The sequence below is a fragment of the Poecilia mexicana genome, unplaced genomic scaffold (genome assembly GCF_051168715.1).
Source record: "Poecilia mexicana isolate PSO_F unplaced genomic scaffold, ASM5116871v1 scaffold_3, whole genome shotgun sequence".
NCBI lineage: Eukaryota > Metazoa > Chordata > Actinopteri > Cyprinodontiformes > Poeciliidae > Poecilia > Poecilia mexicana.
The window spans coordinates 34,560,305-34,575,147 of NW_028263372.1; the positions used below are offsets into that span (position 1 = coordinate 34,560,305).

A 14,843-nucleotide genomic window follows, 5' to 3' on the forward strand; every position below is an offset into this window, starting at 1 on the left:
GTAACCTGAGGATGATGATGATGATTTCAGCCTGGAAGGTCCTGGGTGTCAAACTGCAAGAAGTTCGACTGCTCCGACACGTCATTCGGACCGACCCTGATCTCCTACTCTTACAGCTGCCCCCCCTTCAATGAGACGGAGTGCATGAAGGTCAGCGGGAAGCAGAAACACACAGCTGATCAAACTGGACCTGCTGGCTGGCAGCTGACAGGCCCAGTTTTAACAGTTACTAGCTGCTAGCTCCAGCTCTACTAGCTGAACGAAACAAATCATTGATGAGGTAAGAAAATAACTAAGAAAGTAAATATCTATGTGAGCAGCTTACAGAAACAGCTCATTATGTAAGTATTTAACTAAATGGATAAGAACATAGGTACCTAAACAGAAACACAGTAAAGTAACTAAGTAACTTAGTAAATAAGTAAGTGAATAACTAAGCAAATAGCTAAGCAGCTAACTCAGCAGCAACTAAGTAACAAGGTAAGTTAATGACTAACAAGTAAAAAACAATAAACCTATGAAGTAACTAACTAGTTAAATCAGTAAATAAACTAACAAGTGAGATAGTTAACTAAGTAAACAGCTGAGTTAGTAAATGCATAAGCAAATAACTAAATACTACATGTGAAAAAACATGTGCAACATGTCATTTATATGTGATACACATGTTTTATGATACATGTTTTATATGATACATGTTTTATATGATACACGTGTGAAATCAGACACAAATAAAACATGTTTCACATATTTAATGTCACACGTGTGACACATAAAATGTGAAACACATGCATCACATGTGTACATGTGAAATAGTTTAAAATACATGAAATTACAAAATAAATGTGTAAACATGAAACTCGTGAAAACTCTGGAACCGTGTATTTTTTGTTTGTTTTAACGTTAAACATTCCAAATCATTCATGTTGTTCAGTTTTCCTAACGTGAGACGAATATGAGGCCTATCAGAAAATCGTTTCAGTCTTTTCATAATAACAGGAACCGTTTTAATCTGGAAGCATTGAAGATGTTAAAACTCTTGACCTGCAGAGGTCAGATGACTTTAGAGCCTCCGCTGTAGAAAAGCTTCCCTGAGGTAAATGATGGTAATGTGTTTGCTGACTCTCGTCTCCTCTCAGATCGGAGGAACCGTCGTTAGCTACATGGACGGATGCTGCAAGACGTGTGAGTATCTGATCTGAGCGTAGCAGCAGTTTGTAGTTAGCGTAGCGCTGTAGGCTGCAGCTGACACTGAACCTGCCGTTCAGCTCGTCTACAACACGTTTGCACTTCAGTTAAACCCAAAAGACTCACCTGGATTGGCTCAAACTGGATCCCAGCTGCTGTTTTCAGATACGTCTGTCTGCTGCTAGTTCAGATTTCCACGCTTCTCAGTGAGTTTCTGTAAAACCCGTCACTGAGAAGCGTCTGATGACGTTGAAGTGGGTTTGTGGTTTGTGTGCTTCACCTTACCATCATGTACCGATCCCACCAGGTACTGGATTTCATCTGTTCCCCTTCCCAGTTAGCCAAATGACTCCCACAGCTAACACAAACTGTGAACAAGGTACCACAACAACAAGGCTTCTTAGTGCCATTGTTGATATTCAACAATGTACTCCCTTTAAAAGAAAAAAAGATAAGAAAAGATACAAGAGAGCCCAAAAAGTGCAACTGCAACCTACAGAACCGTCCTCTCATCTGTCACTTCATTTCTTTAGGCTAATTTATCCAACATTTACTCTTCAGAAAACCAATCAACTGTGGATTTAATTTCTTAAAATGATAGTTTACTTGAAATTAAAATAGTAGGCAACAAAAAATGAACTCACACTTGAGAGGACACAAACATGTAGCATCAAGCTCCTAAAAGATGAGCTCCCTCCCCATTAGCACTGTCTGGGCAGTGCATTGTTGATTGCCAACAATGTACTGTTGGTAGTGGCCTGTAGACGTCTGCATGTTTCCGTAGAGTCAGAGTTTCGGTGTTTGGGTTCTTTTCAGGGAAACAGTTTTCATACCCAACTTGTCACATACAAGTTTGTAATCAGTTCCTTTCAAGGCAGCAGATGCAGCTCTGTGTCTTACAGACTATTTAATTAGTAACTAATGTTGGTATTTATGGTTTTATCGCCTCTTATTTTCCAGTAACTCTTATACAGACATATACACGGATCCATTCCTGTCCCAGTTTACATCTTACTAACATCTTATTTGTGCTGTCCTTCATTTTAAACATGTTTAGTTCCAACTGTGGAACAAGTCGTCTTAGACTGCTGACCTAAAGGAAAAAACAAACAGAAATACATTTTCCTCAGATAAACATTAACTAATAGTAACTATGTCAATGAACATGTAGATCCACATTGCAATTACAATAACAGTAATAGAAATAAGTTATCTCCTCTTTTTATCACTAATTTTTGATCTGTTTTGTTTTCTATTAAACTTGGTTTAGTTTAATATTCATTTTTTGTGATCTGCTGCTTCACAAAGCAACAGTATTTCAACTTATGGCTTAAATGAAAAATGACACATATAGTGCCACTTTGTACCATTATCAGTTGCTACATATATCCAATATGACTTTAAAGAGTTTTAACTTCCTAATTTAAAGTGCTGAACTTGGGCCTCTGTCTCTTTAAGAAGCTCCTGCTCTTTCTGAAGCACCATCATCCCAACATGGCTCCTCTGTTAACCCTTCAAAGTTTTTACCAGCATTTCACGGAGCAGCAGCTCCTCTAATGAGCTCAGCAGTTCCACCAGGTGTTTGCTAATTGGTGCTGGCTAGTCTGAAGGAGCAGAAAGGGGGAGGAGCTTTGTCCCTGAAGGCGGGGCTAATGGAATGGTTGCCATGGAGATTAAAGTGTTTCTCAAACATGCATGAAAGAATCAAATCAACACTCCAGGTATGTTTTTTTTATGAGGGAATATCATTATAAGATGATGTACAGATAAAAAAAAGTTGATTTTCTGTCACAGTTCCCCTTTAAAAAACAGAAATCTAACATCCATTGACTCTCTTTGCATCATGTTTTCACCACTTCAGGTTGGTTCTGCATATAAACATCTGAAAAGTAGTGATTCATTTGTAAACATTTACATTTAACGCTGAATAAAAACATTTATCTCACTGTCTGAACTCAAATCAGAACAAAATTTTATTCTTTTGTCAGTCAGGATCACTAAAATTATTTTTATTTGCGAGAACATTTTACTTGATTTTTTAGAAATTTTGTTTGTAAAAGTTTCCATATATTTGGTGAATATCAGGGAAAACTCTTTTAAACAGACAATTTGAAAATGTTTTCTGGCTTTTAGCAACTAGAAATAATTTTGTTAATTTAAGCAAAAATAAAAAAATGTTTTTTCTGATTTAACTTCAGGCAGTGAGAAAAAACAAAGTTTGTCTTTTTATTCAATGTCTTGAAATATCTGTATGATCTGGAGTTTTGACTGATTTATTGAAACACATTGAGAGAAATCCAGAGAAAAAGGCGAGTAAGTATGTGACGATTTGGGAATGAAGGTGGAAATTTTTTTATTTTTTCCCCCAAATTATGTTTCAGATCATCAAGCTAAAGTTTAAAGGAAGAAAAAAAACTTTTGTGAGAAACTAAAGCTGCTGTGTGTGGCATTTTATTTTGAAAAACTATCCCACTTCCTGCATGTAGACAATTATTTGGATCAAAGTTAATAAATCTGTGCATAACTTTACATGAATCAAGGTAATTGAAGGTTTAGTAAAGTTTAATTTATGTCAAACAGAAACAAAAAAAACATTAAAAACAATGGAAAATTGTCTGGAAGGAAAAAGTCACTGAAATCCCTTCAAACTAAAATGCCACACCAAGCATCTCGATTTGCACATTATGTGTGGGTTGGTGTTTTTTTATTTTTTAATTTAAATATGGACTAAATTATTGTCAAATATGATTATATTGCATCCAAATCATTTAAATCTTTTTTGTGGTATAACTGCATGACAGATCAGTTCTACTTCTGAAAATTTTTCTTCTTTTTCCCTCCATTCTGACAATGAAACCAATGTTATCAACTTTGCATTTCTCCTTTTCTTACCCATAATCCTCCTCTCCTGTGTTATTTAATGTGAGGATTTAATTTCTGATTTTATTTTAATCTTTATTGCAACAGATTTCTGTTCGGTTTGACTTTGAACAGGTAAAGAAGACGGGAAGTCGTGTCAGAAAGTGACGGTGAGGATGACGATCAGGAAGAACGACTGCCGCAGCAACCGGCCGGTGAGGATCTGCTGCTTTAGTCCCACAGGCTAGCAGGCTAACTGGCTAGCAGGCTAACAGGCTAAGCGGCTAACGCTACGTTCACACAGGAAATGCGACCAAAAATAACTTTTAATCGCAGTCTGAATGGCCCGACTCCGATCTTTTGACCCCAAAAAATATGACTTATGCCCCTTCAATATGTGGATCCTTCAGTTTTCCCTCAGGAAAATCAATCAATCCATCCAGTTTTTCCCCTTTAATTAAAGTTTTTATTTATTCCAGTTAACAAAAATGTTTTCTTTTTTTGTTATTTTGTTTTAGTTAACTGTAACTATCCACTCCACTAAAGTAATTTTCTGTATCCATGGCGACGTCTCCGCCTGCTTCCTGCAGGTGAACATCGTGTCCTGCGACGGGAAGTGTCCCTCCGCCAGCATCTACAATTACAACATCAACACCTACGCTCGCTTCTGTAAGTGCTGCAGGGAGACGGGGCTGCAGCGACGCTCCGTGCAGCTCTACTGCAGCAGCAACGCGACCTGGGTCAGCTACAGCATCCAGGAGCCCACCGACTGCTCCTGCCAGTGGTCCTAGGCTCAAACACTCACCTTCAGCAGCCCAGGCCTCACCTGCACCAGGTGTGTGAGGCTTGAAGGTGCTCACGGAGAGGACAGCTTGGCGTTGGGAGTGTGAATAACACCGCTGCAAGGTGCTGGGAGGATGTGAAAGGCGGCTTCTCTGTTCTGTGCTGATCTCAGTCAGTATGTGTAGTACCTCTGCCGGCAGGGAGGTGGAGCTGTGGAGCACAGAAGCAGATGCAACCAGGACCCACGCAACAATAGCGCCGATATTCTCAGTTAATTTGTGACTACAGTCAAAACTTATTAAAGCAAAACTTTCTGTAGGCTTTCAAATAACCAATTTTACTGGTGGAGCTAGAACACACAGATATTTAAATATCTGGTTAATATCTTGTTGGTTCCTGCTGCTTTGCTCTGTTCCCACCTCCCTGCCCTCACAGGGACGTGCCAATTAGAAAAATATTTTTAAAGAGCATCCTGCCATCTCTGCCTCACTTATAATTTCACAAGGACTATCAGGAAAAAAGCGTTTTTATCCAGAGAACTCCTCCCAGCTCAGTTTTGACCATTTCATTTTTAAATTGGACCCAAAACGTTGCATGTTGTCTTTTGTAAATAACTAAATTCAAGTGCTCTTGAAATTCTTTGCAGTGCATAAATTAGATTTCTCTCTCTCTGTCTCTTTTAGAAAGGCTGGCATAAAATGTATATTCTGCGATGTGGATTTTATTTTCTGTAATCATCATTAACTGACTGAAATCCAGCTGTTTGTGGAGTACTTTATTTATTTATTGGCGTTTGCTAGAACGCAGAAGTTCTGCTCTGTAAGACGTATTCGACCCAAAAGGAGAAGAAACAGCAAGATGTTTTTTAAAAATGTTTGTGACCAACAGACTCCTGGACAGTTTAAGTTAAAGAGGATTTGTATCATACAGATGTACATTTGACTTTTCAATAAATCTTTTGGACACTCAACAGTTGTGTTGTGATTATTCGGCAATATTGATAGAGAACGGATTTCAGTCGGAACAAAATGTGAAATATCTTAAATGGACTTCATGACTAATCATAATTTAATTGTTTAAATCTGAAATATGTTTCAGATGGTATTAATTACAGATAACTTTAATTAAAGCTTACATGCAACTCAATGCTAGATCTGACCTCATTAATATCTGTCAGAATGTAATTAGGGATATAATTCCCTAATATGTCTAGTTATAAACTATGATGGAGTATTATAGCCATGCTAAGAAACTAGAGAAAATAAAATGAGAATAAATTGTACAAGGAAGTCATAATAATGTCAGAATAGTCATAATATTTTGAAAATAAAGGCTTAGTTTTACAAGAATTAAAGTTGTAATATTCCTTTAATCTTGCAATTTTATGACTTTATTCCTTAATTTTATGACTGTATTCTTGTAATATGACTTTATCCCAGTAATCTTGTGACTATCCCTGTAATATTACAACTTTATTCTTCTTCTTATTTTTTTTTTATTATTTCTTAGCGTGGTCCTAAAATTCCATCATAAATAATCTGGAAAGTTAAGTTTGGTGAAACCCATTTTATGTTAAAACGGCCTGCCATACAGCAGCAGTTTAAAAATGGCGCTGCTGCCGTCCTGATCTCAGACCGACTCGCTGCCGCTAGCCCGAACCGACCAGGCCCGGAGAAGTGCACACATAGTGATCATCTGATCAGGACGGATGTCATGAAGTTCACAGTGACACAGCTGCCGCTTTAACGGCTGATAACCGAGCCGTTTGGACCGCGGCCCGAACCACGCACTTTGACGTCAGCAGCCATGTAGCTCCATGCTGAGTGACGCCACGGCAACATCTGCAGCAACAAAACAAATGTGAAGCCCGAGGGGGCACTTACAGGCATTAAGATCAGAATCAGACTGGTTCCATTACGACTGGGTCGCCCCTTCATACTGGTGCTGCTGGGATTTCTGGATGAAGTCATGCTCTCTTTTGAATGCTTAGCAACAAACCAGCGATTCGGCCGCGGGCATGAATCTGTTTTAGTCCCTCTGCATCAGCCCCATTCAGTCATTACGATTGTTTCTGCGTGATTACTAAACTGATCAGTCGCTCAAATCATTGTGGAGGAATTTTGATGCATCTGGACTTTGACTGGACCACTGCACCTTGATTCCTCTGATTTTGAGGGATTTGTAGTTTTCTAATAGCTGCGTTTCCATTACTAATGTGCTCAAAACTTTAATTTTCCACTTATGTCGCCAAAATAAAAACACAATTTCTCAATTGTAGTGGTTTTGTTAAATAAGAAACGCAATTAAAGTCAGACGTGAAATAAGTTTGTTCATGTGATAAATCATTAAAAACATATGTTAGTCCTCCAATTACTTCCTGTTGTCTTCTTCTTTGTGGTTTGTTCCAGTGGCAACATCCGGTTGTTGATCATGTGACTCCTGTGATACAAAAAAAGGGTTTCAGTTTTGCAAAATAAAGTAATTTTGATATGAGTATGGAAACACTTTTGATGCATTTATTTGCACAATTTGACATTTAGAAAGTAAATTGACTCAATAGAAACACAACTTAAAAAAAAAATTAGTTTTTTTTTCAGCCGTATCAAAATTGGTTTATTTCTCAAAACTGCAATGGAAACTCCTTTTTTGCATCATCTGATCAAGAAATCAAGAAAAATTTCACATCTTGAAAAGTTTCAATATCTTTTGTCACTTATTTCAGAAAGTGAAACTCATACACAGATTAAAATATAGTAAAATATTTCATGGTTTTATTTCTTGTAATGCTGAGGATTATTTAATGAGAATTGACAATTTAATGGATGGAACAAGTGTGGTATCTTGCAAAAGGAGCCCCAACCAATTACTGAGTGCATTAAAATAAGCATTTCAGAAGCCTGACACTATTGTTTAAAATATATTCTATGTAATATTCTAGTTTCTTATATTTTTCAGATCCAACCAACATGAGACGGTTTAGAAAGTCATTATGTTTAAATGAGTGAAGGAAAAACAAATGTTTAGAAAATAACCTCACACTGGTTTCTGTTTGGATAATTCTGAAAACTGAGATCCTGTAAATATTTTGGGATTTGTGTCATCAGCACAGAGATTTCCATTAATACCGGTCGTATTCCGAAAACTGTCGGTAAACCGAGCCAGTGAGAAATGCCCGGTGGGTTCAGGCTCTCAGTGACTTCAGTGGAAACCAGCTGTCAGTTTGATGAGCCTGGAGCAGCTGCAGGAACACACACACACACACACACACACACACACACACACGCACACACACGCGCACACACACATGCTTGACTGGTGGGAGCAAGTGGAGCTGATTTAGCTATGCTGGATTTTAAAACTTTTTTCAGACTAGCACTTTACTTAAACATTTCCATAAAGTTTAAAGGGGCAGTATCATGTAAAATCTACTTTTTAAAAATGTTTTTCCTTCATCAAAAACCTGCTTTGATTCTTTCATTTATATTTGAGAAACCCTTTAATCTCCATGGCAACCATTCAGCTGTACAAAACGGCTGGGTGGACCTAGCTCCGCCTTTGAGACACAGCTCCTCCCCCACTCAGCACCATCAGACTAGCCTGCAGCAATTAGCAAACACCTGGTGGAACTGCTGAGGTCTGAGCTACTTCTCATTGAGACGCTGGTGAAAATGTTAAAGGGTTAATAGAGAAGCCATGTTGTTACGACTTCCTGAGTTTCAGAAAAAGCTTCAGCTTTTAAGGGACAGAGGCCCAATTTCAAGGGTTATACTGGGAAGGAAAACATTTTTAAGTCATATTTGATATATATATATATATATATATATATATATATATATATATATATATATATATATATATATATAATTTTATAACAACTAAAGTTACTTGATTGGACTATAAAATAGCACTATGTGCTTGGAAAACACATAATTGGTTGATCTTGGTTGTGTTTTGTGTTCTTGATTCTTGCACGTTTCACTTCCCATTTACTTACCACAGCTCGTTCCTTTAGATTACTTTTACCTTCTACCTTATAAAACAGCACCTGAACACCAGACAGAGGTCAGAGGTCAACAATTGATGAAGTCATCTCCTGCTATTTCTTGATTAAAGAAACAGTATTTAGGACTGAATGTGGCTAATTTAATAAAACCGTTCTGGTTTGGACAGCTTGTTTATGTTAATAAAATAATTGACAGTTTATCTTTGAGTTTATTTGATTATCTAAAATATTTGTGTGGTGGTAAAAAAAAACACAAATAAAACTGCCAAAAACAGAAAATCTTACCAAGTATTTTTAGTCTAGTTTTTGGTGATAATATCTTAGTACTCTTGAAATAAGATAAAACTAACTTTTCAGCAAGATAGGAACTTGTTTAAGTCCTTAATTCCTCAATATTGATGAAAAATATTGTTTCTATTGGCAGATAATTTCATTTATAACATGGGAAAATGTCTTGTTATAAGTGAAGTAATCCGTCAATGGAAATGGTACTTTTCCATCAATAATAAGGAATTACTGACTTAAAATAAGCTCCTATGTGTTGTTGGAAAGTTACGTAAAAGTTAGTTTGTTTTATATTAAGTGTTCTAAGCTATTTGTACTAGAAACTAGACAAAAATACTTGTTAGAACTTTGTGTTTTTGCAGTGTGCCGCACCAAAACAAACATTATTTAGATTTTTTAAGGCATATTTATTAGTGGTGGCATTGCATTATCGTTTTGTGAAACTTGGTTCAGACTCTGAATTTGATCTTGGATAATTCCTTCAAACATTTGGAAAAACGTGAGAAAATTCAACTTTGAAACATTTTTTGAGTTTCTTGTTGTCTCGTACTGATGAGCTTTTTCTTCACTTTAAACTGCTTCAGACAGATAAAGTTGCAGCATGGAAGAGAATAGCTCACACCCGAAACGTCTTGCAGCTTCATGGGGAGGCTTTCCGTTAAATTTAGCAGCTCATGAAATGTAAGACACGCGTACCCTTCTAGAAGAGGGCGAGCTGCAGTATCATTTCAGCAGATCTGCAAAGCTCTCTCAAACTTTGCTGCAACTGCAAACATGAATGCAGGGCAAGAAAATACTCCTAACACACTTACTTTTTTAACATTGTTATGATAAAAACTCCCAATCATATTTAATGCACTTATGGGGAAAATATGTTAGAAGTGAAATAATCTGCCAGTACGTTTTCATCAATATTAAGGAATTATTTACTTAATAAAGCTTCCATTTATTGCTGAAAAATCACTTGCATATTAGTTTTGTCTCATGTAAAGTGTAATAAGATATTTGCACTAGAAACTAGACCAGAAGTACTTGATAAGATTTTGTGGTTTTGCAGTATAGAATGCATTAGCTGTTTGCTTATGTTAGCTAATGTTGTGTTTCTAAGTACATCATTGTAACTTCTTAATGATGCATAAAAAATATTTTTGATTAGTTTTAAGTCAACTCTTTAGTAGCCAATAATAAAAATAATTATAACAAAAATCAAGGCAATTTAAATAAAAATCTGTTAGTTAAATATTCGTATCCGTTACTCTAATATTTCTTCTTCCATCATGTAACATCTGGTCTGCAGTAGGATATTGACTGTTAATACTTACTCTATGCAACCCCATTTTGATGAACATAAAATGTTAACACATTTTTATTAACAAGATGTAACTTTGGTTTGTCCTTTTCACATTATGGATCTGTTGCCATAGTGATGGATCTCAGTTTGTTTCTAAAGCTCAAGATGAAGGTTAGCCTTAAAATTTATTTACTAAATTAGTTTTTTAAAACAAATAAAAGCGGAAAATAAAAACATCTCTACAAAAGTAACAAAGTTAAATTCTATCTTAATGTTTTTATTTTGATTAGATAGTTTTTTGTGGCTCCTTTAAGTTAAATGAAACACTAGATTTAGTTTTATATAAGGATGTTTTTCTCTTAAATTCTTTATGTTTGTTGTCACTTTGAACAACCAATCAAGATTCTGGAAGAAAACCTGAAATCTCATTTCTAGGTTATAAAAACTTCAGTGAGTCAAATCTGGTGTAAGTTTTTTTAGTGTTTATCACTGATTGTCTCACTCCTCCCTAATTCTACAAAACCCAAACATGTGGGTGTGACATCTGGGAAGATTCACTCCCACACAGATTGCAGACTGTGTGTACGCAAGTTCATTTAGAGCAAATTAAAATCACTTCCTGATGCAGGAATATCGTTTCTCGTAAACTGTGTTCAGGTTAAGTTTAAATGTATACTGGTAACGGTTAGGGTTAGGTGTAAACGTATGAACAGAAGTTAATAAGTGATTTTGTGTGGGGAAAAAAATATTTCCATTTCTATTAGTATTTTTATCTTTTGATTGGAGGCAAATTATACACCACAAAAACACAAAATCTTAACTTTTTTTAGTGTTTTTGTTAGTGCAAATATCCTGGTACACTAGTGCAAATATCTTGGTACACTAGTGCAAATATCCTTGTACACTTGGAATAAGACACAATTAACTTGCAAGTAACTTTTTAGCAAGACATAGCAGCTTGTTTTAAGTCAGCAATTTGTTGATATTAAATTAAAAATGTTTCGCTGGGGTAATAATTCACTTATAACAGGTTTTTCCCATATTATTAGAGAAATAATCTCCCAATGGAACTACTTCATTAATATTAATGAATAATCAATATAAAACAAACTGCTCTATGGTGTTGAAAAGTTACTTGTTTTATTTCAAGTGTACAGAGGTATTTGCACTAAAGAGTAGACCAAATATTCTTGATAATATTTTGTGTTTTTGCAGTGTCATGAAATAAAGTTAATTTAAATTGGAGAAGCAGCATTCAGTTTTTATGCTCCTCTATTCTGGAACAAACTTCTAGAAAACTGCAAAGATGCTGAAACACTGAGTTCCCTTAAATCAATTCTAAAAACAAAACAAAACAAAAAACAGTTTGGAGTTTCCTTTTATTAATAACTGGAGAATCATAAACTACAGTTTGTGGTGTTTTCCCTTAGTTTATCACTACAATGTAATGTATTTTTTATTGTTGTTCCTCGTTTTATTTTTTTTCTAATCATGTGATGTACAGATAAACATATCTTACATCTGAAATATTTTTATATCTATGGTGTCAGCAGAACTGAAACCCACAGATGGTGAGTCTGTTTCATACTGCTGACACCAGATGTGATCACTGGACAACAGTTTATAAGAAAAAATGTTGCAGCTTTAGCTTTGTTGACATGAAGGAACACTGCAAAAAGTATTTTTAGTCTACTGTCCAGTGGAAATATCTTGAACCTTTAAAATAAGACAAAACTAACTTACAAGTAACTTTTCAGCATGACACAAGAACCTATTTTAATAATTCTTTAATATTGATGAAAAAGTTCAACTTATAAGTTAAATAATATGCCAGCAGAACTAATACATTTCTTTAAAATCAATATTAAGGAATTAAATAGCTTAAAATAAGCTCCAATATGTTGCTGAAAAGTTACTTGTAGGTTATTTGTAATACTGCAAGTGTATTGAGATATTTGCACTAGAAACTAGACGGAAACATTTTGTTTTTCCAGTGAAGGAGATTAATAGGTTAACATAACCGTTTCCCAGAGCTAAACTAAAAATAACACTTTTTGCTGCTGTTGTAACTACACTCATTATCATCTAAAAATGTGTGACCAACTTTTACTGAACCTCATAAAAGAGCAACGCTGCCTATTTCACCATAAGCTTAAATCTGTTAGCATATTTAGCATTAGCAGGAGCGCAGTAACCTCACTCTGTCATTGGTTACTTTTAATTGAATAAAGCAACTTTTACACTGTCGGCCTTAATGCTTAATTCAGTTTTTTTTGTGTGTGTGTGAAATCAGATTTTTTTTTCTTTTGCGAATGTTAGTTCAAATTTCCCAATGTGAACTAACATTCACGATTTCCTGTGAATGGCCTGAATTTGTCCCGCATGCGCAGTAGATGGCGTAGTAACGTCACACGTAGCGAGCCTGCTACGTGCATAGACATAATATAAGGATTATATATTATTATATAATTTATTTAAATTATATTATGTCTACGGCTACGTGTATGGCCTGGCGGTGTTTTGCCAACCGCCATAAGAAGAAGAAGAAGAAAGAAGAAGCGCTCCGTGTTTGCGGAAGTAAACATGGATGCTAATGACAGGAGCTAGCTCATTAACGACTTAATCTTCATTATAGTGCGCTACGATTGTTGCTTTTCTTCCCGCTTGCGCTTATCAGGACGCAGAATAGTGACTTGACGAATAGTGACCTGGCCGCACAGACACAGGTCTAATTTGAAAACATTAGCTAAGTATCGTTTATCCAGGTGGCGTGGGTCGCAATAAAGCAAAGAAAACAAATCAAATTTGTGTCACTTCAGGCTGCCTTGAAAACTTTTCATAGGACTTTTTATGAGTAATGTTGTGCTACAGTTGCAAGAAAGCATGCAGTCAGTTGTAAATACATGAGTTGCTCAAGTGGGTCCTTCTTGTTAACGGCCTCACCCTGCTAGCTGCTGTGCAAGTTGTGAAACTGAATGACTCACATTCTTGGTATTATAAGTGCAGAGGATGCATTAAGCAAGCAGTGCAGGAAAATGATGCTCACTCTGATCTGAAGTCAGGTTATAGTTGCTGCTTTTTGATTACTATGAGATATCTGTCATGGTTTTATCTTCCAGATAAAAAACCCCCCTGAAGCTATGAATCACAAAAGTAGAGAGATGTAACCTGCTCTTTAACTTCACAGAGATGGTTTGCCAAAAACTGTACTCAAGTAAAAGTAGAACTACTTCAACATATTTTTACTCAAGTAAAACTAAAAAGTAGCCGTCCAAGAAATTGCTCAAGTAAAAAAGTATTTGGTAAAAAGTCTACTCAAGTACTGAGCTATTGATCAAATTATCAATCATAATGTTTAAAAATGAAATAGTCAGATGGAGCAAAATATAAAATTATGTGGAAATGTTATTTTATGAATAAAAATGATAATTCATATCAGCAACAATAACTAAATCAGGTGAAATCATTTTTTTCTTTCTTTAGATATAAAATTAATAAATTTTAGATATTTTTTGGGTTAATTGACACTTTATAACAAATTTTCTTTAAATTTTAATCATTCAGGCAGAAAATGTCATCTAAGTTAAGGACATCAGTATTCTGTTAACACTTGAGAGATACGTTCAGTCCCTGCTTTTTAAAAAGGGCACACTTTTTTTCCTGAAGAAAAAAACATGAAGGATACAACAATATAAATTACAAAAAATATGTATTCTATCAATTAAAAATGCAGAAAGTTTTGCCCATTTTCCCACTGGTGGCAGAAAGTTGCCAAAATATAAAATGTTGGTGTAAAAAAATCAACAGTTTATCACGGTTTCCCTCTCATTTTTTTTCTGACTGGCCGTCTGTTTTTCTTAATGAATGAAGGATTGTTAAAGTGGGGAATCGTGATGCAGAACTCGTGCACGTTCCTCACACCTTCCCAGAAATGCTCTTTCAGATTCATTTCAGCCACTGATGATGGGAGCATCTGGATCCTGTTACTGGGCTCGTTCCAGAGGAAAGTTAGAGCTGCTGACAGCAAACAGGAAAACGGAGCAACGCGCAGAAACTCAGAGATGCTGGGGCAGTTTCACACTTAAAGTAACGATTTGAATGGAAAAATTATTACATCTTTTGTACATTTGACATTTTAATGCAAAATTTCTCCCATTGCTTGTTTTTTAGGGGGGGTTTTTGGACGAAACAAGCCTCTGCACATTTCCCTCTCTGATTTATATCTAGGAATCAATCGCTACCATAAAGTTAGATTATGATTGTTTATTTTTAAGACTTACAGCATCAAAATGAGCCGTTTCAAAAACCTTATGATTGTTCAGTTACACTCGACAGGCACTGCGCCGTTACCTAGCAACCCAGCGAAGCCCAGCCCGGTTACTTAGCAACCCAAATTGAGCTCCACGTTTTATTTTTACCACAGGTGAGTAAAAT

At 35.8% G+C, this 14,843-nt stretch overlaps 1 protein-coding gene across 1 annotated transcript in view; it reads left to right on the forward strand.

Annotated features, from left to right (window-relative positions):
- otog (otogelin) overlaps positions 1-5,800 on the forward strand; it is a 51,745-nt gene extending 45,945 nt beyond the window's left edge. The window contains exons 48-51 of the mRNA XM_088004642.1: positions 31-150; positions 1,140-1,185; positions 4,183-4,262; positions 4,638-5,800. Of these exons, the coding sequence (XP_087860768.1) occupies positions 31-150; positions 1,140-1,185; positions 4,183-4,262; positions 4,638-4,838 (447 nt within the window). The 3' untranslated portion in view covers positions 4,839-5,800. The remainder of the gene's footprint in view (positions 1-30; positions 151-1,139; positions 1,186-4,182; positions 4,263-4,637) is intronic.
- Positions 5,801-14,843: the final 9,043 nt, after the last annotated feature.